Raw genomic sequence first — 27,784 nt, 5'->3', positions numbered from 1 at the left:
TAATTTTGCACTAGAGAGTCGAATATTATTCTTTATTCTACAACATCTTAGCTCTTTTACATGAAGGAGCAACACAACAAGAATTTAAGTGTTTTGCTTGGAAGGGTGATGTGTGGCCATGTATTATAAGGAATAAAGTACACCTGCAATACATTAGAAGGCTAATGCAAGTTAGCTCAGTCTGCCATGACCTTATAGAAGAACTCTTTAGTGACTTGCAATATCCTTATAATGTATGGCAGGGGGTACCTTAGCCCTTATATTATATTATGCTATATTATATTATTGTATTTATTATATTATGTCATGTTACTTTATGTTGTGCTAAGTAATATTATATTGTATTATAGTACATTCATATATAATACTTTATAACATTATAGAAAAAAGATTTAGCAGGGTGCCACCATTGTGGAGTCCAGCAGCAATTATACATTGAAGTACATTAGCATCTCTGTAGTCATAACCATTATGGCAAAATAGTTACTAATGTAATATTTATTTATGAATTTTCAGTGCAAACATTTTACATTGATTCTTATGTTCAAGAGACTACTAAAATACAGAAATGAGTGAAGTGCAGTATTACTGCTTATAAGCATTTGCGCAAAACTATTGCAAATATTATTTATTTATGAATTTCCAATGCAAACATTTGACTTTATTCTTTCTGACCGACAGAAATGAAAAAATTCAATATTAACATTTGACAGAAATCAATACATGCAATGCTTTCCTTGTGTCTTCCTTCGAGTTTTCTATTCACAAGAAGTTTGTTTAGGGGAAAGGCAAGGTATTGATGGAAGCAAAATCTGACTTCTGTAAAACATCAGTATGAGGCAATGTCTGGCAGGACTGAAATTGTAAAATTAAAGTATGTTTAAACTGACATATATATTGAACTACAGTTACATCAGCCAATACTAAGGTTTATATGTGAAGAGGACCTGTGGGTTTGGGCCAGTGTGCAAGATTTTCCTTGTAGCTGTCTGTGTGTGTGTGTGTGTGTGGGTGTGTGTGTGTGTGTGTGTGACCTGTTTCTGACACTTTGATGTGTCTGCATCTTTATTATTAAGAGGATACATAAGGGCTTGCTCTTAACATAGTCATGTATGGCCGTCAAGTTGTTCTTGAGACAACAAAGACAGAAAGCAGCATGTTTTGTAAATGTCATAAGAATCCTGAAATGGGAAATATGGAACTAGATTATATGTTGCCCATTATGTATTTTTCGATTTCACCTTCAGCCAGCTTTAGCTTTCTGTTGTTGAAGACATAGGGGCTTATTACGATGTCGGTTGGAGTTGCCTCCGACCGACACTGTCTCTGGACTTACCGACCTCTGGTTCGGATACTTCCGTTTCTCTATGGGAGCTTGTGTTAATACAGACTCGCATAAAGAAATAGGGGTGTGTGTAAAACCCTGCACCCTCTGGTAGGCACCCCATAGTGCCTGCCACACAGTGCATTGAATTACAGTGGGGCACCCGAGGTACCCCCTCGGCCACTAACCGTAGGCCGTAGAGGAAAGCGGGCCCTGCTAGCGGTCCCCAAAGTCGCTTTCCAACAGCTTTTCTGTGTCAAAAAAGCCAGCACGGAAAGGCTGTGGGAAACTGACATCGTAATCCTAACGGCGGAAACACCATCGTTAGGGGATTATGGTGCGGTTACAACTGGCTGGAAGATTCTGAGAGCCAGTTGGAACTGCGTCGGAAAGACAGACTGGTTAACGCTCTAACTGCCGACATCGTAATTCGGCAGTCGGATGGCAAACCGACCGTAATTGGCCCCATAAATGTGAATAATGTAATACATAGAGTGGGCATTGAGTCGGCACCTTAATTATGATCAGATGTATTTTTTGACCATCTCACTATCATTCTCTTGATTCAATATCTTTCCTCCTGTTATTGTGAATATTCAATCCAGGAGCATTTTGGTCTCACCATAATTGAATTGGATGGCAAATATAGTTCCACTGATGAGGTCAGACCTTGTATCACAGTGCATATGAGGGACCTTCATCTCTAGTTCTTTCTCTCTTACCCCAAGGCCCTCTCTTTATTAAACCCTTCTTCCTCTCACCCTCGCCCCTTTTAATAACTCAGTATCTGCAGCTGGTTGTTCCCTCCCCCAGCCAGTGGCCATCTTCATTTTTTTTACCAACTCCAGCCTGCACTTTAGGCATGGTTGAATTAATTTTGTTACATTTAAAGAGATCCCATTTAAAGATAGCCAATGTAAATGTGTGCATGTCTGCTGTGGCCATTTTTAAATGGGGATTCTCAAAATATAACATAATGGATTAGTTTCAAAGATAGCCACTGAAGATATGCGCACATCCACAACTGCAATCTTTGAATCTATTTTGATATATTTAAAGAAACATCTTTCAAAAATGGTTCCCACCAGCGTGAGCGCATTTGAAGTAGCCATCTAGGACAAAAGAATATAAGCAGTGGAAACAGCTTCACAGGTGAGGCTTGTTCTCTTTCCCAATGCTTTTTAAAAAAAACATATTTTTGGTCAGTTAGACAGAAAAATTCAACAGTCTATTAATGAAAGGTAAACAAAACCTAAACACTTTAATTCTAATCAAAGCCCATTGTTAGCTGCACTCTGAAGAGGCTAGCTTCACCAATCTCTAATGTCTACTGGCGTGTAGTTTAAAAAAAATCCTGTATTCTTCACTACATATGGTTCTCTTCTTGTTATTGTCAATCAGTCAAGCCAGTCCAGTGGCTGTGTTTCACCTTCCATGTTCATTAATTATTTCCCTGTTATAAAACACATTTTCAAGCTAACCACCCCAAAATAAACCTGTAAAATTAAAATACATAATATGTAACATGCATAACACGGTCCTATGTTATTACCCTCAGACTATGGGTGACATTTGCAAGACACTCTACATTATGATGTCACCCACAACGGAAATCGCTAGTACATAAATACCAATCATTCACACTTTCGATTTAAAGGTAATTGTGTCAATGGCCAATAACTTTGGCTGACATTGATGGGCCTGCACCAAATTTTGCACATGCTAAGCATACACAACAAGATGATGGACGGAGTGCTGAAACTTTTCAAACACTCACCCCCAGTCCCACTTAGGGCGCCAAATGCAAAATGAACAGATGATGGAATACAGAACAAATCAAACATTCACCAACAATCACATATCTAGGTTTAATCCATCGTTCTTTTGCTCACCATGCCAGCCCAGTTTGGAGCTGGCCATTTGCAAATCAGTCTTGACCCTTCTCCCCCTGGGAACAGCCCACAGCCCAGGGCTGGACTGTTCTCATGGGGAGCAGGGTCAAGGCTGATTTGCATATGGCTGGGTCTAAACTGTAATGGTGTGGTGTACAAAAAAATGATGAAGTTAACCCAAATCTGTGACGGGGGTGAATATTTGATTAGTTCAACATTCCATCCATCACCTGTTCGTTTTGCATTTGTCGCCCTAAGGGGGAAGGGTATGTCCAGACATGAGTTCCGTACTCATTACGCCACCAGATTCTGGCTAGCCTGGCTGATATCCCAATATCTGCCCTAGGATGTTTGTTTCTGGTCGGTAGAGGACCTTGCCTGGCAGTTTGGGCTGAACTGTTCCCATAGGTAGCAGGGTCAAAACTGATTTGTATATAGCTGGGTTTAAAATAGAATGACGTGACATGCAACAAAAATTATGGAACTACGGGTGAATGTTTGATTTGTTCAGCATTCCACCCATCATCTGTTCTTTAGGCATGCTAAGTATAGTCAGCTAAGGCCGGCATTCCGAAATTCATGCAGAAAAGATGCAGGGGAAAGAAGTTCAGGGAAAATATTGATAGACATGTTTCCCATTATTGCTTAAGCATGAAAAATTGCTCGTGCCTATAGTCAATAAGCTGAACGGTTTTACATGAAACTTGGGATGAAAGTAGAATTTTACTCAGACAACTTGCTTTTATTGGTTTTATGTAAATGCGTTCAGTGTTTTTTTTTAAAAACGTGTTTTAAAAAAGTGCTAGTTACACTTGATAGGGTTAACACTTTTATATATCTTGGCTGTTTTAATCCGTGGGCAGCCGGTGGGCAAATCCGATGCCTGCCTGCTGACTATACTTCAAAAAATAAAGACTTACAATTGGATGATGGAGCTTTTTTTCTCATTATCTGTTTCGGGTCCACGGCCAAAAATAGAGGTTATGAGCCTGAAATCTGTGTTTGGCTGGCTGCAAGAGAATTGTGAGCACACCCTGATCCCCAAGCCCAAGCTGGGAACATCCAATCTCCCCAAATGAAGTAAAAAGCGAGACATGTGTACGTTTGCCGTAGTCTGCAGACAGTTATCTGGGCCTGCAGAGTCTTTACACCTAAAATGGCGCCAGTAGTCCATGTCCTCAACAACAAGTCAGCGGCCTTGATACACCCAAGATGGTTTACTTAGTTCCTGGTTTTGGAACCTAGACAGTGAATTATGGGTGCCATTTTATGTGTATCTGGCTAGGCTATGAGGTGGTTTTGAGGTCTGGGACGGCCAGTGCCATTTTAGGTGTGTCGAAATTGCACAATTGAAAAAAAGTTTGGAAATTATCAACACATTTTGGGGCTGAATAAAGTTAAAAAATAAAATGCATTATTTAGAGTTTAATGGATTGGTAACTCTTTGTAATTTGGTAAACAGGACATCTGCCACATTTGTGACAGAGAACTTTAATTGAGGCCCCAAATTATTTACTCCACGCGAAAAGGTCCCCCATGTGTGCTATGACTCTGGTTTTCAGAGGGTTGCTGGTAATAAATATTACTTTTTATGTTAGATCTCTAAATCTGTGACATCTTTCACGAAACTGGGAATCCACCCTCCTAGTAGAACAAGGGGAGTACTCCATACATGGTTGTAGTAACGTCTGTGAACTATTTTACATTTAAAAGAGCATTTACAGGTTCTGGATGGCTACCAAATCGACAAACGTCCTACAGATGAACAAGTGGAATTTGCTTGTACACAAGAGGAAAGGGCACAATTTTGTGAGAAGCAAGACACCTGAGAAGGGTCTCATTGTACCCTCTTTGACAAACATGGCACACTCGGGACTCCCAAATCTTCACTGACAATCATCTGCGAATGCATAGGAGATGGAATAAGAAAAAGAAATACAATTTCTTAGTACAGCAGCTGACGCAGAGAAAGGTAGAAGGGATTCTGATATTTTTCACCCATCTGCAGAATTGGAAAAATAAAGCAAGGTCATGTGAAAAATCTGTAACCAAGAGCTCCACTGGACGACGCCTAGCTGCTACTCCTTCAGAACCTCAACACCGGAAATCCAAGCACAAGAAGTTGTATGCAAAGTGGCAAACTGAGAGAGGTGGTGCGGAAGGACAGGAAGCTGACCCTTTGCTGAGAGTCCCTTGAGAGATCCTGAAGGAACGAGCAGTAGGAAAAGAATTCATAGCTGAAAGTGTTTTCTCTCAATCACACGAAGTGCAAGGGGCATATGTTGTGTAACAAGCAAAATCACTGAATAAGCGATGTGAATATGGAAGAACATTATTGTTAGTTCCACCCAAAAAATAGAATGTTTGAAAGTGTTCGTTTGCCACAACAGATGTTTGGTAAAATATTAAAAAGACTATAAAAACATACATATACTTCCTAAAAAATGGTTGTTTTTAAAACCACTGACACAAATGAAAGAAGAAGATTGTCTCAATTAATCTACGCATGGCCACTCACAGTGGGTTGGGTCAACTGACTACAGGTAGCCAACCGCTCATGCACAGCAGTTGTTGGTCTCTTCTATTTATTTTTCTCGAAGGATATATATATATCATTTTATTACTGATCTTATTTATATATAATTATTTTGTTGCATTGAAGAAATATCTTGACTGTTGAAAAATGTTTTTTTGGTTTCCCCATAACTTTAGTACTATTTGAGACATTTTCAACAAATTTGAAATTTGCTTAGCATGTGTAGTTTATTCTATGTACTTTTTAAATATTCCAGCTCCTTCAAGATGGGGGCACAGTTAAGTATGTGGGGGAGTCGGGTCGGGTGGGGTGGAGTGGGTTGGATCAAAAACATTTTAATTTGCTAATAACAGTGCCACACTTTGATGATTCCCTCGACATTTTCAAGCCTTTTAGCTTTTTAATCTTTTGTTGGTGTATCAGGTTTTGTGCAGATCACTAAAGGGGAGTTGTCTACCTTGAAAAGGATGTAAAGCATTATTTTCACGTGCTAATTCCTGTGGTGTATTTTAATGAATCTACATGAAATTTGGCTGTTAGAAAGTTAAACCCAGTGCAGATACTTATAAAGTTCAGGTTAATCTTAATATTTTTAAGTTTCATGCAAATCTTTCAATGTGGTGCACAAATAAATGAGTAACAAAGTGGGCATTAACTATAGTTTTAATAATGTGTAATGAATGTGAATGACATTTTGCAGACTGTTAGCAAGATAACCCTAGTGCAAGGATCTCATTTTTTAACAAAGTCTGACAAAGATCTGACAACTATGGGTTGCGAAGGTGGCAAAGAGAATGGGGGGGGGAGTCCACCACAGGGGTTGGTAACAAGGCCTAAGCACTGCAGCGAATCCACCCACTGCTAATGTGATGGTTTTAGACTGCGCGTAGTAAGGGCTCACTGTACGTTATTGTTAGACTTAACATCCTTGCCGTGGTTCGCCCTGACTTTTTGCCTCTGCCACCTGCATTTTTGATGGTATACTGGATTTCGTTTTGCTGGCTTAGATGCTTTGGGCCCTTTGCCACTGCTGATCAGTGTCAAAGTGCAAGTACTCCCTGTATAAATTGTTTTTGTGATTGGTTATCTATGATTGGCATATTTTATTTACTGGCAAGTCCCTAATAAAGTGCACTGAGTGTGGCAGGGCCTGTAAATCAAATGTTACTATTGGGCCTGCAGCATTGATTGCGCCACCCACATGAGTAGCCCTGTAAATGTATCGCAAACCTGCTAGTACAATGTCTGGGTGTGCCATTTTATACTGCCAGGTTGACCTGGCAAGGGCAACCATTTGCCAAGTCCTAACCTTCCCTTTTCTTACATGGAAGGCAACCCTCAAGTAGGCCCAAGGTACCCCCATGGGCAGGGTGCAATATATGTGAAAGGTAGGAACGTACTGGTGTGTGTGCCATGTCCTGATAGCGAAATACTGTGCATTTATTTTCACTATTGAAAAGCTATCTGCCCCATAGGTTAACATGGGAGTTGCTTATTATCATCTTACAACCATAACTCTCCATTAGGACAAGATAGAGAATTGGGGTTTAGGCTCTCTGAACTCAGAATTTACTAACACATCTTTTTAAGAAGATGGTTTTTAAATAGTGTGTTTGAAAATGACACTTTTAGAAAGTAGGCCTTTTCTTATCAAACCATTCTGTGCGCCTCTGCTGTTTAGATACTGACTGTCTGGTTTTGGAGTGACAGGGGGTGGGGATGTGCATTCACTGTTGACAGCCACGAGGGGGGTTGAGATGTGTCCTGCCTTTCCTTGGTGACTTATAGCTGGGCTGAATAGACATTGGCTGCATTTAGAGTGGTAGGAGGAGTTTCACTTGCACCTGAATAGGCAGTGTCTCCTCTACACGATGCTGTCTCCACTTCCTGTGGTCATGCTGCACCAGAGAGGACAGCATCGGTGTAGACTGGGCTCAGAGCCCTTTGCCACAAAGTGAACAGAGATAAAATGGGCTATAAGTATTGGACCATAAACCCCAGTGAATTAGATTACTTCTGGACTCAAGAGGAACATTTGCCAAGGAGAAGAGCTGGATAGCTGTAAGGAGGAGTGCTGCCCCTTTGCTGTGTGTGCTTAGCTGGGTTGGCCTGCAGTTTCTGCTTCTGCCAAGGAGAGGACAAAGACTGCTACTTTGCTGTGAACCTGTTTAAAGAAGAATCTCCAAGGGCCTGTGTGTGCTGGCCCCCTGTTCTGAAGTCTCAGGGACATAAAGACTTTACCTGCAACCCACTGACCAGTACCTGGACTTCCGAGTGGACTCTTACATTCAGAAGGGTGCCAATTCAAGTTCTTGGGCCCTGAGAATTGTGTGGTTGTTTCTGCAAAGCAAGAAAAACAATTCCAACGCTGTCAGTGACACCACCAGTGATGTTGCGACCTGCACCAAGGCCAGGGGCACCGCTAGTGAAGTGCATGATGCGCTGCCCTGCCTGCACCACAGCTTTGATGCCCTTTGACGCCTGCAGTTATCGGCCATCCCGATGCCAGCGCTCACACTGATGCCGTCACCGCCTGCATTCCGTTATCGCAGAGCCAATAACCGACAAGGTTGACTTCACAAACTCTTCAAATTTGCATCGCCTCACTGGAAACGATGCCTCACTGATGCCACCGCCAATTTCCCCTGTCCTGGACTCAACGCATCGCCTCACTGACACACCGCCTTGCCTCGTCCGTGGTGGTCATGGAACTGCCCTCCACCTCAGCACTGACCTCACCTCCACAACTCTGTGCATCATCCATAGACTTTATTTCCAAGGTACTGTTGTCTGGGGACCATGTGACTCATTGCCCGACGCTGCGCACCTCGTGGTCTGCGCTGTACTTTGGATTTATGCCTGTCACAACGCTGTAATAGCCCTAGGTGGAGCTGTTTTTTTCTACAAGTTCTATTTTTGCAATAACTGTTCAAAAGTTACATTTTAATACATGTATGTTGGATTTTTGTTGGTTTTGGTCTTGCTTGGTTTAGATAAAGATACTTTATTTTTCAAAATTGGTGTGGTATCCCTTTGTGGTGTTTTCACTGTGTTAGTGTGTGCTTGGGTACGAATACTTTACACATTGCCTTTGGGATAAGCCTGTCTGCTCATGCCAAGTTCACAAGGGGGTGAGCAGGGCTTATCTAAAGTGTGTAACTCCCTTTCCCTGACTAGAAACAATGGACCCTACTTGGACAAAGATGCATACCTCTGCTAATTAGACACCCACATTTCTAACAGCTGTGCAAAGTGTTTGTTGGATGCTCATGGTGAGTTGGGTAAAGGGTCTTGTTACAGGCCAGGGCTGGTGGCCAACCACCATTGAGTACATCCTTTGGCCATTTGCAGGGGGGTTAGCTGTCTGCGGTGGGTTGTATATCAGCGTTTGCTGTAGGGCAGGTCATGCAGCCAACTCCCAGTGCTTTTGGCTGTGTGCAGTGGGGGTTGAATGTCCACAGCAGGATTAGGCCAGGGACTGGCAATAGACCAGGCCCCGCACTCAATCCCCTACAATGCATAGCCAAAGGCTGTGTACAACAGGGGTTGAGAATAAAGTGCATTATAAAAAATACTAGGAAAATACACAGAGAGAAACTGAGACATGGTTTTGGCTCAGTCATGAAAAACAGTTGAAATGTTCCAGTTGTGGTATGTAGGGCATGCAACGTCCACCATAAATCACATTGTCAGTCACGCGCAAACACCCATTTTCCAATGGGCAGTCTAGCAAGAGTAAACCATGTCAAGTAACATGAGTTATAGCATTGAGTAGTTAAGGTACAGCTGTGTTTTCCAATGAAAATACTATTTTTGATTTGCCATTAACTTTTGACCCCACTTCGTCCGATTTGCACCAAATTTGGCAGTCCATTGACTATGGTCCGATGTGCCAATTTTCATGCAGATCTCTGCAGAGGAAAAAAGTGAAGTGGGGGGATGAAATCATGCCTATTTTCTATTTTATCTACACATACAAAAAAACACAACACATTTAATTATCAATGAATCAATGAATAACAATTAATAATACGTTAATTATAATTAATATGATTATAAATTAACTAATGAATACAAACTAATTACCAATTAATAATTAATTAACAATAAATATTATTCAATAACAATAAATACAAATAATCTCATTAATTAATTTATTTTAATTACTTCCCACCCTATTCCCCTATAAACCCACAACCCACTGCACATAAAAATATCACATAATTGATGTAATTATCAATTGATCACTTAATACAAATGAATTACCAATGAATAATTAATGAGCAATACATTAATTAACAATAACAATAAATAAAAACATATTAATTAATTAATTATAATTGAATTACTTCCCACCCTATTCCCCTATAAACTCACAACCCGCACTGATACTAAAACGCAAAATGTACTTTAACAAAATAACGAATTTCTAAACATTTACTTTAAAATTCATGAAAATACATTAAAAAACTGTTTAACATACATATAAAATACATACTAAAATACATTGCTCTAATTTTTTTCGATATTATTGACAGCGATATTTTTGCTTACGATATTATTTACTTCGATATTATTTACTTCGATATTATTTACTTCGATATTAAAAAATACAAAATTACTTACGTTTAGGTCGATATTCTGGTCAACGATATTCTTGACTTCTATATTCGGTCCCTACGATAATAAAAACTCGATATTAATGGAGGTCGGCATTTAAAAATCGATATTTTGACTGACCACGAGGAGAAGACAGTATAAATGCATGAAAAGGAACATGCAATTTGTGTGATAAGGTCCTGCAGCATAGACATCCTGGAATGGACTTTTATGGCATGAGTGGAGTGGTGCACCTCAGTGAGTACTCCTGAGAGGAAGTAGTAAAACAGCAACAGAATGAAGAAGAGGAGGAAGTTGTTTTACTTGAAGTACCTTAACCGGTGGATGAAAAAGAGATTGCAAATGTCTTTCACATTCTGCAACAAATATTTAAAAAGTTATTTGTTCAGGCAAATTAACACATTTGATTCTCTCTCACTCTATGAACTATCACTTAGAGAAATACAACAAAGCCTGCCTCACAAGTTTGAAGAAGCCCTTGCCATTCAGATATTGTAATTTCAGATATGATCGTGTCAGCGATGGTAATATTGATGGTATAGAACGTGTCATCAGTAATGTAATATGTTAGGTCACAAGCAGTACATGGTGAGGGTGTGAGTTATAGTTACTTCCTTCAACTATAACTGGTGAATATCAGTGGTTTATAAAGTTTAAAATGTTATCTTTTAACTCTTATTTTCACCAAACTATAATGTCACTTTAACCTGTATTTTTCTCAGTAAATTCCTGAGTTTTGTTTACGCAATTAAGATATTTTTAACATACCTAACTATACCGTCATTTTCCCCTTTGTTTTTTTCTGTGAATTTCTAGTTATTTTTTAATGTAAAGTAATATGTTATTACCATTTCCACCCCCGACCAGTGCATTTCATGGTGTTGGCCAGATGGCTTGGTCTTCACCTCACCCTGCCTTGCAACCAACCCCTGGTGGCCTGCCAACCTCCTGCCACGCACTGTATATGTGTGGGGGGGACTGTTGATATTGTGGGTGTAGGTGTGTGTGCCTGGGTGTTAGGTGTGTTGTGGGTGTGGTTAACAGACAGCTCCAAAGGCACCTACCCCACAACATTATTTCTCTGGCACTGCTGAACCGTTGTACCTCTCTGAAAATACACAGGGGCCATGCTGATTGCATTGGTTGTAAGGCGGTACTGAGCTGTAAAAAAAAACCAGATTTCTTTTAAATTGAACCCCAGGGTGATAGTCCCTCTGCGACCCACCTCCAACAACACCCAGAGGGGTCGGGGTACCAGGTCCCCGAATACTTTCATTTTTTTTTTTTAGAGAACATGGGGACCAAATCCCTGAGTATGAAAATGATGGCTGAAACATTTTCCTTCATTTTGCAACCAGCCAATCAGAATGCATGTTTTGTCCTTGCAGCGCCTCAGTACTCCAGGCTAGTACTACAAAAGTACAGTGGCCTGAAATATCAATAAAATTCAAACATTTATTTCACAAAAGAACTACTGAACGGATATACACGGAATCACAAAAGACACTCTTTCTGAGTACTTATTTGTCTTTCTTCCAAACTTGGTATTATTCCATTTAAACCGTTTTGGCTGTTCCTGTGCCTAAAGTTACTTTGAGCAACTGCATGGGGAAAAATGCATTATGGTACCCCCCTATTTTCATCAGCCCAAGCTTGATTGAATACCCGGAAACCTCCCAGAAGGGATATGTTTTGGATATACTTTTCTGGGGGAAGGTTGAATAAGATTAGCAAATAAGTTCCCCCCATCCCCAAGCCACAGATGTGGCCCCAGGGACCCCACATCTGAGGCTATGTAATTAAAAGGGGGCAGGAGGTGCGCAGTCACCCTCCCAGAGCCTTAGGAGGGCCCTGTGACCCCCTATACCTAGGGCCAAAAAAAATTATAAGAGGAAGGGGAGCGCGCAGCCCCCCTGCCTAAGCTGATATGGGCCCCAGGGATGACACCCCTAGGGCCAATTTGTGTAGTTTTAGGGGTGGGATGCCTGGCTTCCCTCCCCTAGCCATAATGGGTCTCATTCCATGGGGCCAAACAAAAACTTATGCAGAGGGGGCCTTTGGGCCCCCCTCCTCATCCTTACAAGGCCCCAGGGGCCCCATCCCCCTTGAGGTCAGCTCTTGAAGTGTGTCTCGGGGAGCCAACCCCAGACACAGTAATGTTTCCTGCCTGCAGGACCGCTGGCAGGGAAAGAAGTGTGCTCCCACCCGGCTCCTGCTGGGTGGGAGCACACTTCTGTTTCCTTACCTACACTTTAGCAGGTAGGGAAACTATGATAGCTCTTGCCCGATGGGAGTGATCAGATGTAGCTACTCCTGCCAGGCGGGTTTAATGCTGACTGCAGTGCGGGAGCGGACTGGGGCGATGAGGGCCATAGGACTCCACCCACAGCCCTCAATGCTATGTTTGGACCCGGGAGAAGCAGTACCCAGGGCCCATGTGGACTTACTAAGAGGGGCCATGGGACCCCTCCTTTAATAGTAATGTCTGTGGCCTCGAGGTTGAGGTCCCTGAGGCCTCTTAAGGCTTGGGGAGGGGGGCCACGCACCCCTGTCCCCTAAAATTAAAATATGGCCTTGGTCTATTTGGGCTCTGGGAGAGGGCCCACATGCTCCCCTCCCCTAATGTTAATATATAGGGCTCCAGGGGATGGAGTCCCTTTTAAGGCTTGGGCATCGGGGCACATGCCCCCCTTCCATATTTATAAAAGTATTGGTCAGGGGGTGGAGTCCCTGGCCCCTTTTGGGTTTGGGAAGGGAGGCTTGGGCTTGGGAAGTGAGGCAAGCTCACTCAAAATTCCCCTAGTATTAATGTGGTTGGCCCAAGGGGATTGGATCCATGGGGTTTCACAAGGCCCGGGGAGAGGAGCCATAGACTCCTCTCCCCTATAATTAAGGTATGGATGGGGTCCCTGTGGCCCATTTGCACTAATGGAGAGGAGCTGTGAGCCCCCTCCCCTAATAATATATTCTCCAGTATTGGGGCATCTTTTCATAGATTCACTTGCTTGAATCATTCCCCGTCGTCGAAGTAGGAGTCCCACGGCACATAAAAAGCAGTAAGCAATGACTTTAACATTAAAGTTATTAGAGAAAAAACATTCACTTTAATATCTCATCCTAGTCATTAGGAATTATCCAAACTTCAGCCAATCAGGTGACAGCACCCTCTAGAACCCTGTCCACAGAGGCCCCAGGATCTCAGATTTTGTATTGCATGTCGTGTGAAGGGAGTCTCCCTGAGCTCTGCTCAGTACTTTCTCTTGGCCTTCTGAATCTTTTCAGATCTTCAGTTCAACATGTCTTCTTCAAAAATATCTCTCTTCAGGCATTGTGATTCTTGTGGAAAATTAAGATTTCACTCAGATGATCCCCACAAGAAGTGTATTTACTCCCTTCACCCTGAACACCAGGTGAGAGACTATAACATTTGCAGGACTTTTTCTCAAAAAACTTTGAGAGATAGAGAAGGACATCTTCTTCTGTGGCTACAGAAGCTTAAAAACAAGGACAATCCTTAATCTGATGAGGAGAGTTATTCCTCACTTAAAACTACAGCATCTAAGAAAAGAGCTAGTGAGGTGGAGCTGATATCTCCTAAGGCTGCTAAGGTGTTAAAAAAGCATCACCACACCTCAAAACATGAAGATCAGCCTTCATCTTCTAAAAAAGAACCAGCCTCTCTTAAGAGTCAGTCTCTGCCCTCTATGCCTTCTCAAACTACTTCGAAAATGAAGCAGGCGTCAAGGTCTCTTCCTGAGACAACTTTACCTTGCAAGAAAGATGCTCCGTCGACGAGAACCTCTGTCGCCAGGAATATGACGTCAACGTCGACTTTCTCTTCTCAGACTACAATGATCATGTCATTGGCATCTTCTTTGTCGACGTTAGTATCTGTGAAGGTGAGGCAGTCAACGATTACAACTATGTCTTCCTCGTCGACGAAAAAGAAAGAACTTCTTTCAGGACCATCGTTGGCGGAAATCTCGTCATCACTGCGGCTGTCGGCAGTTCCCAAAGGCAAGTCTCTCTCGTCAATGCTGTCCTCATCGGCGCAGTCTTCGTTGACGGTAGCCTTGTCGACTGTAGCCTCATCAACAATGGCCTCGTCGATGGTAGCCTCGTTGATTGTAGCCTCGACGAAAGGTAGCCTCTACGACAGGACCAAAGAATTTGGATTCAGATCCTCGTCGACAAATCACATCGACATCAAGACCTTCAAAGGAAGAACTGTCGATGAAAACGTAATCTAGGACATCCTTGTTGATGATTTGCTTGACATTGTCGTCAATGATAGTCCCGTCAATGAATCTAGCCGCTTCTAAGGATAAAAGACCTTCACAGGAGGTAATATTGCCTTTCCACACATCTCCAAATAAGGTGTCACCCTGTCCTCTAGAGAAAGTTTCTGATTATGAAGCAGATGACGAGGAATCAGAAGACGAGGGTGTGTTTGAGGTGGCTCACAGTCTTTCTGACCTTCTCATTAAATTCCAGGATGATGAAGATGAGGACTATGTATATTACCCTGAAGTCATCAACCAGGAAAGGCAAAGTGAACAAACAATCCAAAGGCCTGTTTCTCTGGTTTCAAATTTACAGCATAGGGTAGAGGATTACTACTGCAGATTCACTCCTTCAGAGCCGGCATCTTCAGTTCCTCAGACGCCCATTACATAGCCACATTGCTAATTAGATCCTCCCCTCCAGTTACTCCAGTACCTGCGGCAATGCAACATCAGGCCCAGGAGGCTCATAACACTGATGAGGATAGAGAAGAGGGAGAGTTTGATGGGATGACACCATCGCCTTCCACTCCACCTCCAAAAGATTCACCGCCTGAAGATATAGGGGGCTTCCATACCCTAATGGAGAGAGCGACAAAGAGGTTTCAGCTTCCTATGGTTTCTAAACAGGCTGACTGTTTCCTGTATGATTTAAAGGAACAGACAAAGAGACAGGCTCTCTCTATTCCTATATTAGACTTCATATAGCAAGAGCGCTTAAAGGTCATGAAAACACCAGCCTCAATTCTGGCAGTCTTACCTAAATTGGAGAAGCAATATAAGGCTCCGGATAATTTGCCTGCCAGCCTTAAAGGGCAACCTAAGCCAGATTTTGTAATTTCGCAAGCAGCCCAGCGTTGTGCCAGAAATCCTGCTTCTCCATTGTCAGCCCCTCCAGATAGAGATGGAAGACGTCTCAACTCCATTGGTAAAAAAAATTCCACCATGGCGGCAACTACCATCAGATCGGCCAATTCTCTTGCTATTTTAGGCAGATACGATCGCCAAATGTGATTGTACATTTCACCTTAGATAGAAATGCTACCGAAGGAATACAAAACTGAGGCTCTCAATATCCTGCAGGAGGGAGAAAGGATCTCGGCTGACATCATCAATTGCTTAGTGGATTTTTCTTCCACGGGATTCCACCGACTGGCTGGGGCTGTGGTCCTGAGGCATCAGGGCTGTCTAAAGGCTACTTCTTTTAGACAAGAGGTTCAGACTAAGATTATTGACATGTCTTATGATCGCGAATCCCTATTTGAACATTATATAGATGAAGCCCTTCAGACCATCAAAAAGAACACAGACACTGCAAAGGCTCTTGGTACTCTACAGTTCAAGAAACAGCCCTTTTGTGGAGCAAGTGAACGTGGCTCGTCCTCCTTTTGGGAGGTTGCAGCCAGTACAAACAGTACCAACCATATCAGGGTCAATCAAGGTATCCATCTTCACAACAGCAACAGTCGTTCAAACAACCTCCTGCCGCCTCCTACAAACATTACAGAGGAAATACTGCATGCAGAGGCAGAGATAACTCCAATAAGCAGTGACAAACACCCACTGCCGGCCACAGTTCCCACCAATTCAGTCAAGTTTGGTGGAAGAATTTCCTTTTTCATCTCCGAATGGTCTATAATAACAATGGACAGATGGGTGTTCGGGCATAGTTTCCAACGGTTACACTTTGAAATTTTTAACGATTCCTCCAAACTACCTTCCGAGAGGTCCTCCTCTTGCTCATCAAAGGAACTTTTGTCTCAAATAAAGATAATGTTTATAAATGGAGCGATCAAAGTGGTACAAAATGTACAGCAAGGAACAGGGTTCTATTCAAGGGTTTTCCTCATAAGAAAGAAGTTGGGAGAGTGGCGTCCCACCTTGGACCTTTGTTTTCTAAACAAATTTCTAAAAAAGCAATCCTTCTGAATGTTGTCTCTTCAGGAAGTCCTTCAATTGATAAATCAGGAAGATTTCATGGCAACCCTAGACCTTCAGGATGCCTATTGTCATATCCCTATCGTCCCCAGACACAGGAAATTCTTACGCTTCAGAGTGGCTGGCAGGGATTTCAAATTCAAGTCCTACCTTTTGGCCTCCGTTCAGCGACCGAGTGTTCACCAAGATCCTAGCACCAGTGGCGGCTCATCTGCGTCAGGCTGGAATTCAAATCTTTCCTTATCTGGACGATTGCCTCGTAGAGGCGAAATCTTTCACAGTGGCAAGCAGTTATACTCAAAGATGTCTTTCTCTCTTTCAATCTTTTGACCTGTCAATAAATCTCCCAAAGACTCAGTTAATCCCTCAAAGGTGAGAACATTCTTAGGGGCAACCCTGGACACTCAGCAGGCAAATACCTTTGCCTCACAAGACAGACAACAAAGCATTTGCAAGTTGGCAACTTTACTTCTCACAAGAAAGTTCACTTCAGTCCTCAAGTGCAAATGGCTTCTGGGAATGTTGTCCTCTTGCATTCCCCTCGTTCCCAACTGTCGTATGCGAATGAGACCCTTGCAAGAGAAGCTGGACAGTCAGTGGCTGCACATTTCAAGGTCCTTTGGGGATATTATCAGGATAACACCTCAAATGAAAGAAGCGCTCCTATGGTGGACTCACATCCGAACATAGCCACAAGCCTATCATTCCTAGTGGACTCACCAGGTTTCACAATAACAACCAAGGAATCCCTCGAGGGGTGGGGAGCACATCTAGAAGGACTGCCACCAATGAACCACCACCAATGAACATTGGACATAAACCTTCTAGAGTTGAGAGCAATATTCCTGACCCTGAAATCTTTCCTCTCAATAATATCAGGAGCTTCAGTATTAATTCGGACAAACAACACACCAATCATGCATTATTTTAACAAACAAGGGCGACAAGATCAACTATGCTAGCCCTACAGGCCCAGCGGTTTGGGATTGGGATATTCAACACCAGTTAACACTGACAGCAGTGCATGTTCCAGAAGTGGCCAAAACCCTGGCGGATTCATTGAGCAGGTCGATTACAACCAACTACGAATGGGTACTCCACCAGCCAACGCTGGATCACATCTTTTGGTTGTGGGGCAAATGGAGTTTAGACCTATTTGCAAACAGTCGGAACCACAAAGGCCAATTCTTCGCCAGTTGGCTACCACAACAGGGATCGTACGGGAGTGTGTTTTCGATAAATTGGTCAAAGATTTATGCTTATGCTTTTCCTCCGATTCCTTTAGTCCCAAGGGTGCTTCAGAAGATGAGGAAAGAACCCTACCGAATAATTCTCATAGCCCCCAGGTGGCCCCGCCAATTCTGGTTCACAGAGCTCCTACTCCTGTCGGAGTGCAAACCCAGACTATTGCACCCATTACAGAACTTGTTGACAATGAACTGAGGCCAAGTCTGCCATCCGGATCCAACATCTCTGCGATTAGCAGCTGTGCTCCTGAATACTATGAGTTTGCCAACCTAGTTATACCTGCTGGTTGTTGGGTGGTTCTAGCTAACGCCAGAGCGCCCTCCACAATCAAGACTTATAAACTCAAGTGGAAGAGATTTTGTCATTGGTATGAAATCTCTGAACTGCACTCTGTTCAGGCTCCTCCTGAACAATTGCCCCCTTTTTTCATCCAACTGGCAAAATCTACTATTGAGGTATTCCTTTCCGCAATTTCCAGATTTCAACGGCAAAATGGATCACAATCTCTTTGGTATTCAAGAATTATAAAACAATTTCTCAAAGTATTATTTTGAATGTTCCCTCCAATAAGGCACCCTCCTCCGCCTTGGCATCTTAACGATGTGTTAGCACAACTCATGAAAGCTCTATTTGAGCCTATTCATAGGGCTGATCTTAAATTCACTTCATGGAAAACATCACTTCTACTGGCTCTTACTTTGGCTAGACGAGTAAGCGTTATACATGCTTTCTCTACTCGACACCCTTTCCTCCAGTTTACTAAGGACTCTGTTGTAATTTGAACAAATTCTACCTTTATTCCTAAGGTTCCATCGGATTTTCACTTAAATGAACAAGTTATTTTAAAGACTTTCTTCCCTAATCCACACTCACCAGCGGAAAGGGCCTTACATACTCTGGATGTTAAGAGATGTATAACATTTTATTTACACAAAACAGCATGTATCCGTAAAGCTGATCAGCTTTTTGTGGCCTATGGAAAGATAAGAAAAGGGTATCCAGTGACTAAACAAACTATTTCACGTTGGATTTCCTGTGCGATTCAATTTTGCCATCAGCAAGCGGGAAAGCCTCTGCATTCAACAGTATAAGTGCATTCTACGAGAGCAGTCTCATCATCTACAGCTCTCTTTGCTGGTGTGCCCATTCAACAAATTTGCAGAGCAGCAACTTGGCCCAACAGGCACACTTTTACCAAGTATTACTGTCTAGAAGCTGCCAGTAATGGTGATACAGCGGTGGGACAAGCGATGCTACGTAATCTCTTGATGTAAAGTGAGCCTCTATAAGTCCCACCTCCTTTTAAGTTTTAAGATTGCTATTTATAGATATATATGTATATATATTCAAGATTGTTATGAATCTATGCATGGACATAATTCGATTGCAAAATATATATTTATATCTATAAATAAGGGGTTCATAAGTATGTTTTATATTGGGTAACATACAGTGTTCTTTCGTACTCTGTTTACGATATTCTTTCTGTATGAAAAATTCATACCTATGTGATAACTGCTATCTACTCTGATTCAAGCATGTGAATCTATGAAAGATACCCCAATACTGGAGAAGAAAATAAGTTACTTACCTGTAAACTGTGGTTCTCCAGTATTGGTATCTTTCGTAGATTCCCATGTGACCCACCCACCTCCTCATAGAGGCTCGCAGTTTTCTTATTGTATGTTTATACTACACTTGTGCTCGAAATCTGAGAGCCTGGAGCCTCTGTGGAGAAGGTTATAGTGGGTGCTGTTGCCTGATTGGCTGGAGTTCGGACTATATCTAATCACTAGGACGAGATATTAAAGTGAATGGTTTCTCTCTGTTAACTTTATTGTTAGAGTAATATTACTTTTTATGTACCGTGAGACTCCCACTTCGACGACGGAGAATGATTCAAGCATGAGAATCTATGAAAGGTACCAATACTGGAGAACCCCAGTTTACAGGTAAGTAACTTATTTTAATCTCTGGGGTTTCCGCAGATCTCCTGGCAGCTCACAAACAAGGACTAATGTGTTATGAACAAGTCACAGGTTCATGTGGAACAAATGAGGGAAAATTGAGATGCCGAACAGTTTTTATTTTAAGCAGTAACATAAATGGGAACCTAGGTAGAGAGGACTTTTGGGGTCCAAAGTTTGCTTTTTAATTTTAAAAATACTATGGCCCTTAAAACGAGTGCCCGGCTGTGAAGGATATTTTTTCACCTTTTAAAATATGACAGTGTGGCGGTCGGACTTTAAAAGGTGCGATACTTATCTCCTGTTACAAGTTGTGCCCTTTAAAATGAGGCATATCATTCGGAATCTGTATGAAAACACTGAATTACACGTTTTGCTTCCTAGATGGGCCTTTTCCTGCTGATACATTTTGACATATTTGAGCTGCCAGAATTTATCAGGTGACAACTCAAAGGATTCGATAATTATGTGCAAACACGTGTTTGTACAGGGATTGGAATTTACCCCTGCACGTGCAATCAGGATTTATGTGGATTGACTGCACTGTACTAGATTCCTTATTGATGGATACACTGTAACTGGTGATCCTATGTATAAAATGCACTGTACTGGATTCCTTATTGATGGATGAGAGAACTTTATTGTTTGATTAATTAAAATCATCACAATAGGAAACATACATCAGCGAGAAAAAAAACACTTGTCTAATCTATAAAAATTGTTGTTTTTCCCTTTAAGAATATTCCTGCGAATGTCCGTTTGTATCATCACAGTGAGTTAAAAGCTAACATTCATCTAAAAATGGTTTAAAAATAAAAAGAATAACTTCGCATATTTGTACAACCTCTTATTGAGTATTGGAAAAACATTTGGGAGCCGTTGTTGTCCCTTGTGGTTTAACATCTGCTAAAAACACAGAGCAAAACCATGGTTATTGAGAATACATAATAGGTACCATGGAGATGTGAATCTGCTAATGTGGTAAAGACACTAAATATGATGGCTTAATGGTCCTGGAACACACGGGGCCCAGAAATAGTCTGTGTAAAGAATGAGGCCATGGTCAACTGCTATTTGATTGAACAGAGGATGTGGTCCTCCCATTTATTGTTGACCATTGTTTACTTGCTGGCTTCTCCAGTTGTAAATCTTCTTACTGCTCTTGTCATGAACTTGGTAAACCGAATATTGAGCATTGGGTTGTCCGGGTTCATTGATGCAAGTATAGCTTGTCTGCACGTGCGAATGCCGAGTTTATTCCATTCGCTCTTTAACATGATCTTCCGGTCGTCGAGAAGTGCAGGACAAAGACATGCCACATGCTTGATTGATTCCTTGCTACTCCCACACCCCCTGCACATTACATTGGTATTTACGCGTTGCCAGCTCGGCAGGTGATACAGGAATGGCCCTTATTGATGGATAAACTGTAACTGGTGATCCTATGTATAAAATGCACTGTACTGGATTCCTTATTGATGGATAAACTATAACTGGTGATCTTATGAATAATAGCGGAAGAAATTAGTCATTCAAACTGAAGTAAACGGTCCTTTTTTCACTCAATATTTCAATGGTCTTCTGCACCTACCACCGAGCGTTGTTTTCCAGACTTTCATTGGAAGCTTTGACCTTTAGCATTGGGAACCTGCAACAGTAAAGAATATGACAGGGTCAGAGGTTGGCTAGTTATGTCATCATGTGATTAGAAATGTATCTTGTTACCCTTGATATTTGCACTAGGATTTTAATATTTTACATTGCCTTCGCTGCTTATCATTCAGACCCTTACAGATACATTAGTGAGGCAGCATAACAAAACGCCACAACATGTCTTATTTAGCCAATAAGCAATGCCAAATTCTTCGTTATGCCACTTCCAATTTGGAACAAAAGCGTCATTTCTAAAAAGCTTGATGAGTCTGATTGCCTAAATTGCTAAGTGGATCCATGCATAATTAATGTTTTTCAGCATATTGCAGTTGTATTCATTAGCAAGCTCAATGCTCAACATCATACCCACGATGTTTGTGTACTTGTCTCTTCTAGGTTGTATCGCGAGGACTGTAAGTTCACCGAACCAGCACCTGCTCCGGGCCGAAGACGTCATCAGCTGCTGTCTGGATCTGAGCGCCCCGAGCATTTCCTTCCGAATTAATGGGCAGCCTGTTCAAGGGATGTTTGAGAACTTCAATACGGATGGTCTCTTCTTCCCAGTGGTCAGCTTCTCTGCAGGAATAAAGTTAGTGTGATGCTCGTTTCTCCACCAGTATTTTGCCAATAAAAGGGCATTTATCAGGGCTCTTTGCTGCATGTAGTAACTAGCGTAGAGTTTGTTTAAAGAAAAAATGGAAGTCTAAGGGTACTAAGTTTTTCTTAGGAGCCACTACAAGTACCCGAATTCCAGGTTTTTCGAATACCCGACGTACCTAGTAATAATTTCACCTCCTGACTCTTTCTTCCACCATCCTGCACTTGTTGTCTCTTTACCTCAATATTGCGGGTTCTTTTTCATCCTTGTTTTCTCCCTCCTAGCTGCTTTAATATCTTTTCTGTCTTTCTCTTTCTTACACTGGGTCAAAACTTGATGATGAAAATTAGCTCATAGTATGAAATGTAAGTGCCTGTGTCCTCCTTCTGACACCCCTTTACAAATTAATCACTGCTAGCAAACCTAACTTCCCACATTCATGTGTTGCTGCTGTTGCACATTTGTGAAAAGAAAGCAGAGTAGAAACAATACCTTCCCTACCTCAAGAATCGCATTAACATTCACATCCCTTGCCGACACCCCTGTACAGCCGAACTCCTCTTTACCTACATCTCCTACATATGCAGAACGCAGTCCGGCAGCCATGCCTTCTTCTACTTCACTTCCAAAACCTGGAACAACCTACCTCTGCACATCGGAGCAGCCTCATCAGTTCCTGACTTTCACAAGAAAATGATGACGTCTCTTCACCTAATCTCGTCCCTGGCTCAATGTATGCAACCCCTGCTTTTCAGCCTGTGTTCTATAAATATACTGCCCATGTACCAGCTTCTAGGAACATGGTGGCAGTGGCAGCATACCGTTTGCGAATCAATAGTGCCATTCTGTATGGGCCTTCCTATTGACTTTCACAGAGCTGCTGCTCTCAAAAGAGGGATGGCTGTCAGGTGCACGGGCTTCACACCTGATTGTTCTTTGAATTCTGCACTTGGAGACATCCCTCATCACTCCCTGTGTGGAACTATAAGCTTGAAATAAAGACTGCGCCTGCTGTAGAGAGACAGTGTATAGTATCTGAGCGAACCGCCTCCAACCAGTTGAGGAACAAAGTCAACAGAATCAACATTTCCTATCTGGAAACAAACTAAAAGAAAGGAACAGACACTTTGCAAATGTGCTCTAGATTGAAAAGGTGTCAGGGAACTCTTGTGATGCAGTGCAGGTATTGCTGACATCCAGCCTCTCAGAAGTGAGGATACACCACCAGGGAGTCCATATACATCAGTGGAGGAGAGATGTGGGTCTACCTTGGAGCAAAGCCACTCTGGCCTACAGAGGGAAGGTAGTAGAGGACACCTGTACCGTAGAGGAAGAGTGCCTATAGGAGAAGCCCTACTGTGATGCTCAGGAAGAGGGTACTTGTCAAGAGCGCAGACTGATATGCGGGACATTGTAGGTTCAACCTGAGTGCTATAGTGAGTCTCCTGACTTCCTTATATTCAAATCAAGTGTGCTCTGCTAAAGCCAAGCTAGAGAGTGTGTTCATTGCCCATGGGCACCCTCACAAGGGTATTCTCCAGGGACCGAACCAAGTGCAGTTGTATTCCGCTCTAGGTGTCCGTATATAGGTTTTCCTGAAACATGTCCTTATATAGGCACAATTCGCATTGCCCTTATAGAGGCATAAGATCCCAGTCCGTATTTAGGCATTAGCCATGCTATCTAAATAGAGGCATGGTCACCTACATCCGTCCACCCCAACGCCACAACAAGTTCTTAGAAACTAGACCCTAAAGCTCTTGGGAGTTCCCCTAGCATTATGCATGAACCGCTATTCCTTAAGGGTTCATTCCTGACGTCTTCCTCTGCCCGACTTTACGTCAATGCTAACATTCCAAGGCACCTACCAGGTATAAATATACCTTCCCTTGCCCAAGCAAGTAGGAGGAGACCTTGACTTTCGAGGAGCCCGTGTCTCGCCTGACGCACTGACAAGAGATGGTGTCATCCCTGCTCGCAGAGAATCCAGCTTCCAGTGTTCTGACTCCCTTCGCGGGGTGTTAGAGTTTGAGACACATAAAGAGATTCCCACCTCTCTCGTTCTCAAGGTATGAAGCTGACTAGAACCTAGAGGGACTCTTGGCATATTAGACTTGGCATACCAGACTATAGCATACCATACTATAGCCTACCAGACTATAGAATACATCACCTACTTCTTACCTTGTAATACACTTAGGTTAGGTACACTGGGGTAGAACTAGTTAGAGAAGCATCTTATGAGTACTCACATTTTTAGCTTATGTTATTTATGCATATGAATATATGTGTCATAGCTAGTGTAGTATTATTTCTTTCTACTGCTTACACTGTACATAATATATCTCGCATACTGTCTTACGATTGTAACAACTCATATCTCTTACACAAGACTGTTCAATAAATCGTTTTATTGAAACGCCCGTTTATTCTTTCTATGTAATTGTAAGCATGCATGATTAGCTGAGTGAAACTGTTATCTGTTGTTTCCACGATTCTGAGAGTGTTCAGATTCTAAAGGGAAACAAAGGTGCCATGTTTATGCGGTTGCCAGAAACTATTCCCTTCTTGTTTACAAGGAGTTTCTAGTGGCCTCTGAGTTAGCTGGCACAAAGTAAATACATCTAAAATACTCAATAGGGGCATACTGACCTCAGTACTATGCCAAATCTATAGGGTATATTATTCCAATGCGCAGAGCCTATTAGGGAAATAGGAACTACACTACAGTACTAGAGTGACTCTCGATTCATTTTTGTAATATATCTAGTGTGCCCCACTGATGAGAAGAAAGAATGTGCAACCATTGCCCATGGTCACCATGGACTGGTGGGATGCTACAGGAGCAGCCACAAGTGGTGGAGGGAGTTTCCCTGTGCTCTCCCTTGGACAAAGGTGAATTCGGCCACAGCCTGCGGTCTCCCTGTGTGCTACATGAGGATTTGCGAGTGATGCTAACACTGCTTGGACTGTTCCCACGAGGCACAGGGTCAGACTGATTTGCATATCGCCATGTCTGAACTGGGGTGGCTGAGTGGGCTAAAGAACGGTGATGGATTAAACCCAGATCTATTGACTGGGTGTGAGTGTTTGATTGGTTCAGATGCTCCGTCCATCACCACCCCTTTTTGTACCGCTTTGTTCGCCATAAGTTGGCAGAGTATGCTCAGACGTGAGTCCCTTGCTCACTTTGCCACTGGATTCAAGCAGCCTGGCTGAAGATGGCTGAAATGCCAGAAACTGGTCCTAGGAAGCTTGTTTCCGGTCCAGGGAAGGCATGGCTTGGCAGTTCGGGCTGGACTGTTCCCACGAGGCACAGGGTCAGACTGATTTGCATATCGCCATGTCTGAAGTGGGGTGGCAGAGTGGGCTAAAGAACGGTGATGGATTAAACCCAGATCTATTGACTGGGTGTGAGTGTTTGATTGGTTCAGATGCTCCGTCCATCACCACCCCTTTTTGTACCGCTTTGTTCGCCATAAGTTGGCAGGGTATGCTCAGGCGTGAGTCCCTTGCTCACTTTGCCACTGGATTCAAGCAAGCCTGGCTGAAGATGGCTGAAATGCCAGAAACTGGTCCTAGGAAGCTTGTTTCCGGTCCAGGGAAGGCATGGCTTGGCAGTTCGGGCTGGACTGTTCCCACGAGGCACAGGGTCAGACTGATTTGCATATCGCCTTGTCTGAACTGGGGTGGCAGAGTGGGCTAAAGAACGGTGATGGATTAAACCCAGATCTATTGACTGGGTGTGAGTGTTTGATTGGTTCAGATGCTCCGTCCATCACCACCCCTTTTTGTACCGCTTTGTTCGCCATAAGTTGGCAGAGTATGCTCAGACGTGAGTCCCTAGCTCACTTTGCCACTGGATTCAAGCAAGCCTGGCTGAAGACGGCTGAAATGCCAGAAACCGGTCCTAGGAAGCTTGTTTCCGGTCCAGGGAAGGCATGGCTTGGCAGTTCGGGCTGGACTGTTTCCACAAGGCACAGGGTCAGACTGATTTGCATATCGCCATGTCTGAACTGGGGTGGCAGAGTGGGCTAAAGAACGGTGATGGATTAAACCCAGACCTATTGACTGTGTGTGAGTGTTTGATTGGTTCAGATGATCCGTCCATCACCACCCCTTTTTGTACCGCTTTGTTCGCCATAAGTTGGCAGGGTATGCTCAGACGTGAGTCCCTTGCTCACTTTCCCACTGGATTCAAGCAAGCCTGGAAGAAGATGGCTGAAATGCCAAAAACCGGTCCTAGGAAGCATGTTTCCGGTCCAGGGAAGGCATGGCTTTGTCAGTTCGGGCTGGACTGTTCCCACGAGGCACAGGGTCAGACTGATTTGCATATCGCCATGTCTGAACTGGGGTGGCAGAGTGGGCTAAAGAACGGTGATGGATTAAACCCAGATCTATTGACTGGGTGTGAGTATTTGATTGGTTCAGATGCTCGGTCCATCACCAACCCTTTTTGTAACACTGCTTGGAACATCTGACTGCCTGGAACCAATGATCTCTCCGCAAACTCAAAGGTGGACTAAGCGCTGAGGGATTTCTACTTGGCCTGTTTGCATCTTTGGCACTCGCTGTTAAACTCAAAACCCAGTAACAGCATCAGTAGCTTCTGACTGGCCCACACACAACACACCATGCTGTTGACCTTGTGATGTGGTCATTTCACTACAAGAGTAGGTAAACTTGAACTGATTTGGCCCTAAGGTGACATGAGGCCCTAGAACTGAGGCTGGGGCCTCATTACAAACAGAGCTGAGATCAAGTCCCTAGGAGAATAACCTATGGGTCACAGACACAACAATCTGCTTGCACTTTCATGTAAGCCCGCATCTGTAATTTAACCCTGCTAAGTATGTTAATGCCTTTTTCCTGTAGAACCTTTTCTGATGGATACATCTGTCAGTGGATTCCTCACCTTGTGAATATCCCCTGCGCAGCAGCAATTCGGAATTTTTTGTAGCTCTCCACGCCGGCGAGGTCATGGACGACGTCACAGAGGGTACGACTCCGCTCGCAACCCCGCTGACGTCACTGGATACATAATAGGGCCTCATCGGCATGATGACGTCAGTTCCCTTTTTTCTGCGCCGTCGACGCCAACGGATTTTAGGGACTCTCCGTAGTTACTTTGTATTTCTAGCTGTTTTCCTCTGTTTCTCTTGATTCTTACGACGATGTCTGTGAGGAAGTCTGGTTTTAAGCCCTGCAGAGAGTGTGGTAAGCAGATGTCCATCACTGACCCGCACGAAGATTGTGTTTGGTGCTTGTCTTCCGACCATGACGTCAATGGATGTCCAAGCTGCATGAAGATGACTCAAAAAGCATTGAAAGAGAGACAGGCAAAGCTTCTTATGGCCAGGATGAGGAAGTAGGAGAAGGTCTTGATCGAGGTCGAGGTCTCGTTCGGAATCCAGGTCGGGCTCGAAGTCGGCGTCGGGACACTCGAAGCTGAAGAAACATAAGAAGAAGAAGCACTCTTCAAGGCATCGATCTGATAAAGAAGCGGCGCCAAGATCGACCTCGCCTCGACGTCATAGAAGAGATTATGTCTCTCCTTCGTTATCGAATCCAGTTTTGCCAGAGAAGTCTGCTTCACCTGAAGTCTCTCCGCGTCGATCACCGACGCCGGCACCATCACCGGATTCGGTCCATTCTCCGGCTCTAGATCAGGAACATCCTGTGCCGGAAGAGCAGGTAGATCCAGAAGAAGTTCCGTTATCGGCGC

At 43.1% G+C, this 27,784-nt stretch overlaps 1 protein-coding gene across 1 annotated transcript in view; it reads left to right on the top strand.

Moving 5' to 3' along the window:
* Nucleotides 1-27,784, top strand: part of RYR2 (ryanodine receptor 2) — a 3,071,198-nt gene that overhangs the window by 542,053 nt on the left and 2,501,361 nt on the right. The window contains exon 17 of the mRNA XM_078648003.1: nt 21,858-22,050. Coding sequence (XP_078504129.1) covers nt 21,858-22,050 — 193 coding nt within the window. The remainder of the gene's footprint in view (nt 1-21,857; nt 22,051-27,784) is intronic.

This window comes from Lissotriton helveticus, chromosome 6, assembly GCF_964261635.1.
Source record: "Lissotriton helveticus chromosome 6, aLisHel1.1, whole genome shotgun sequence".
Lineage (NCBI taxonomy): Eukaryota > Metazoa > Chordata > Amphibia > Caudata > Salamandridae > Lissotriton > Lissotriton helveticus.
The sequence above is the reverse complement of the archived record's forward strand: the minus strand, read 5'-3'. Positions and strand labels throughout refer to the sequence as shown.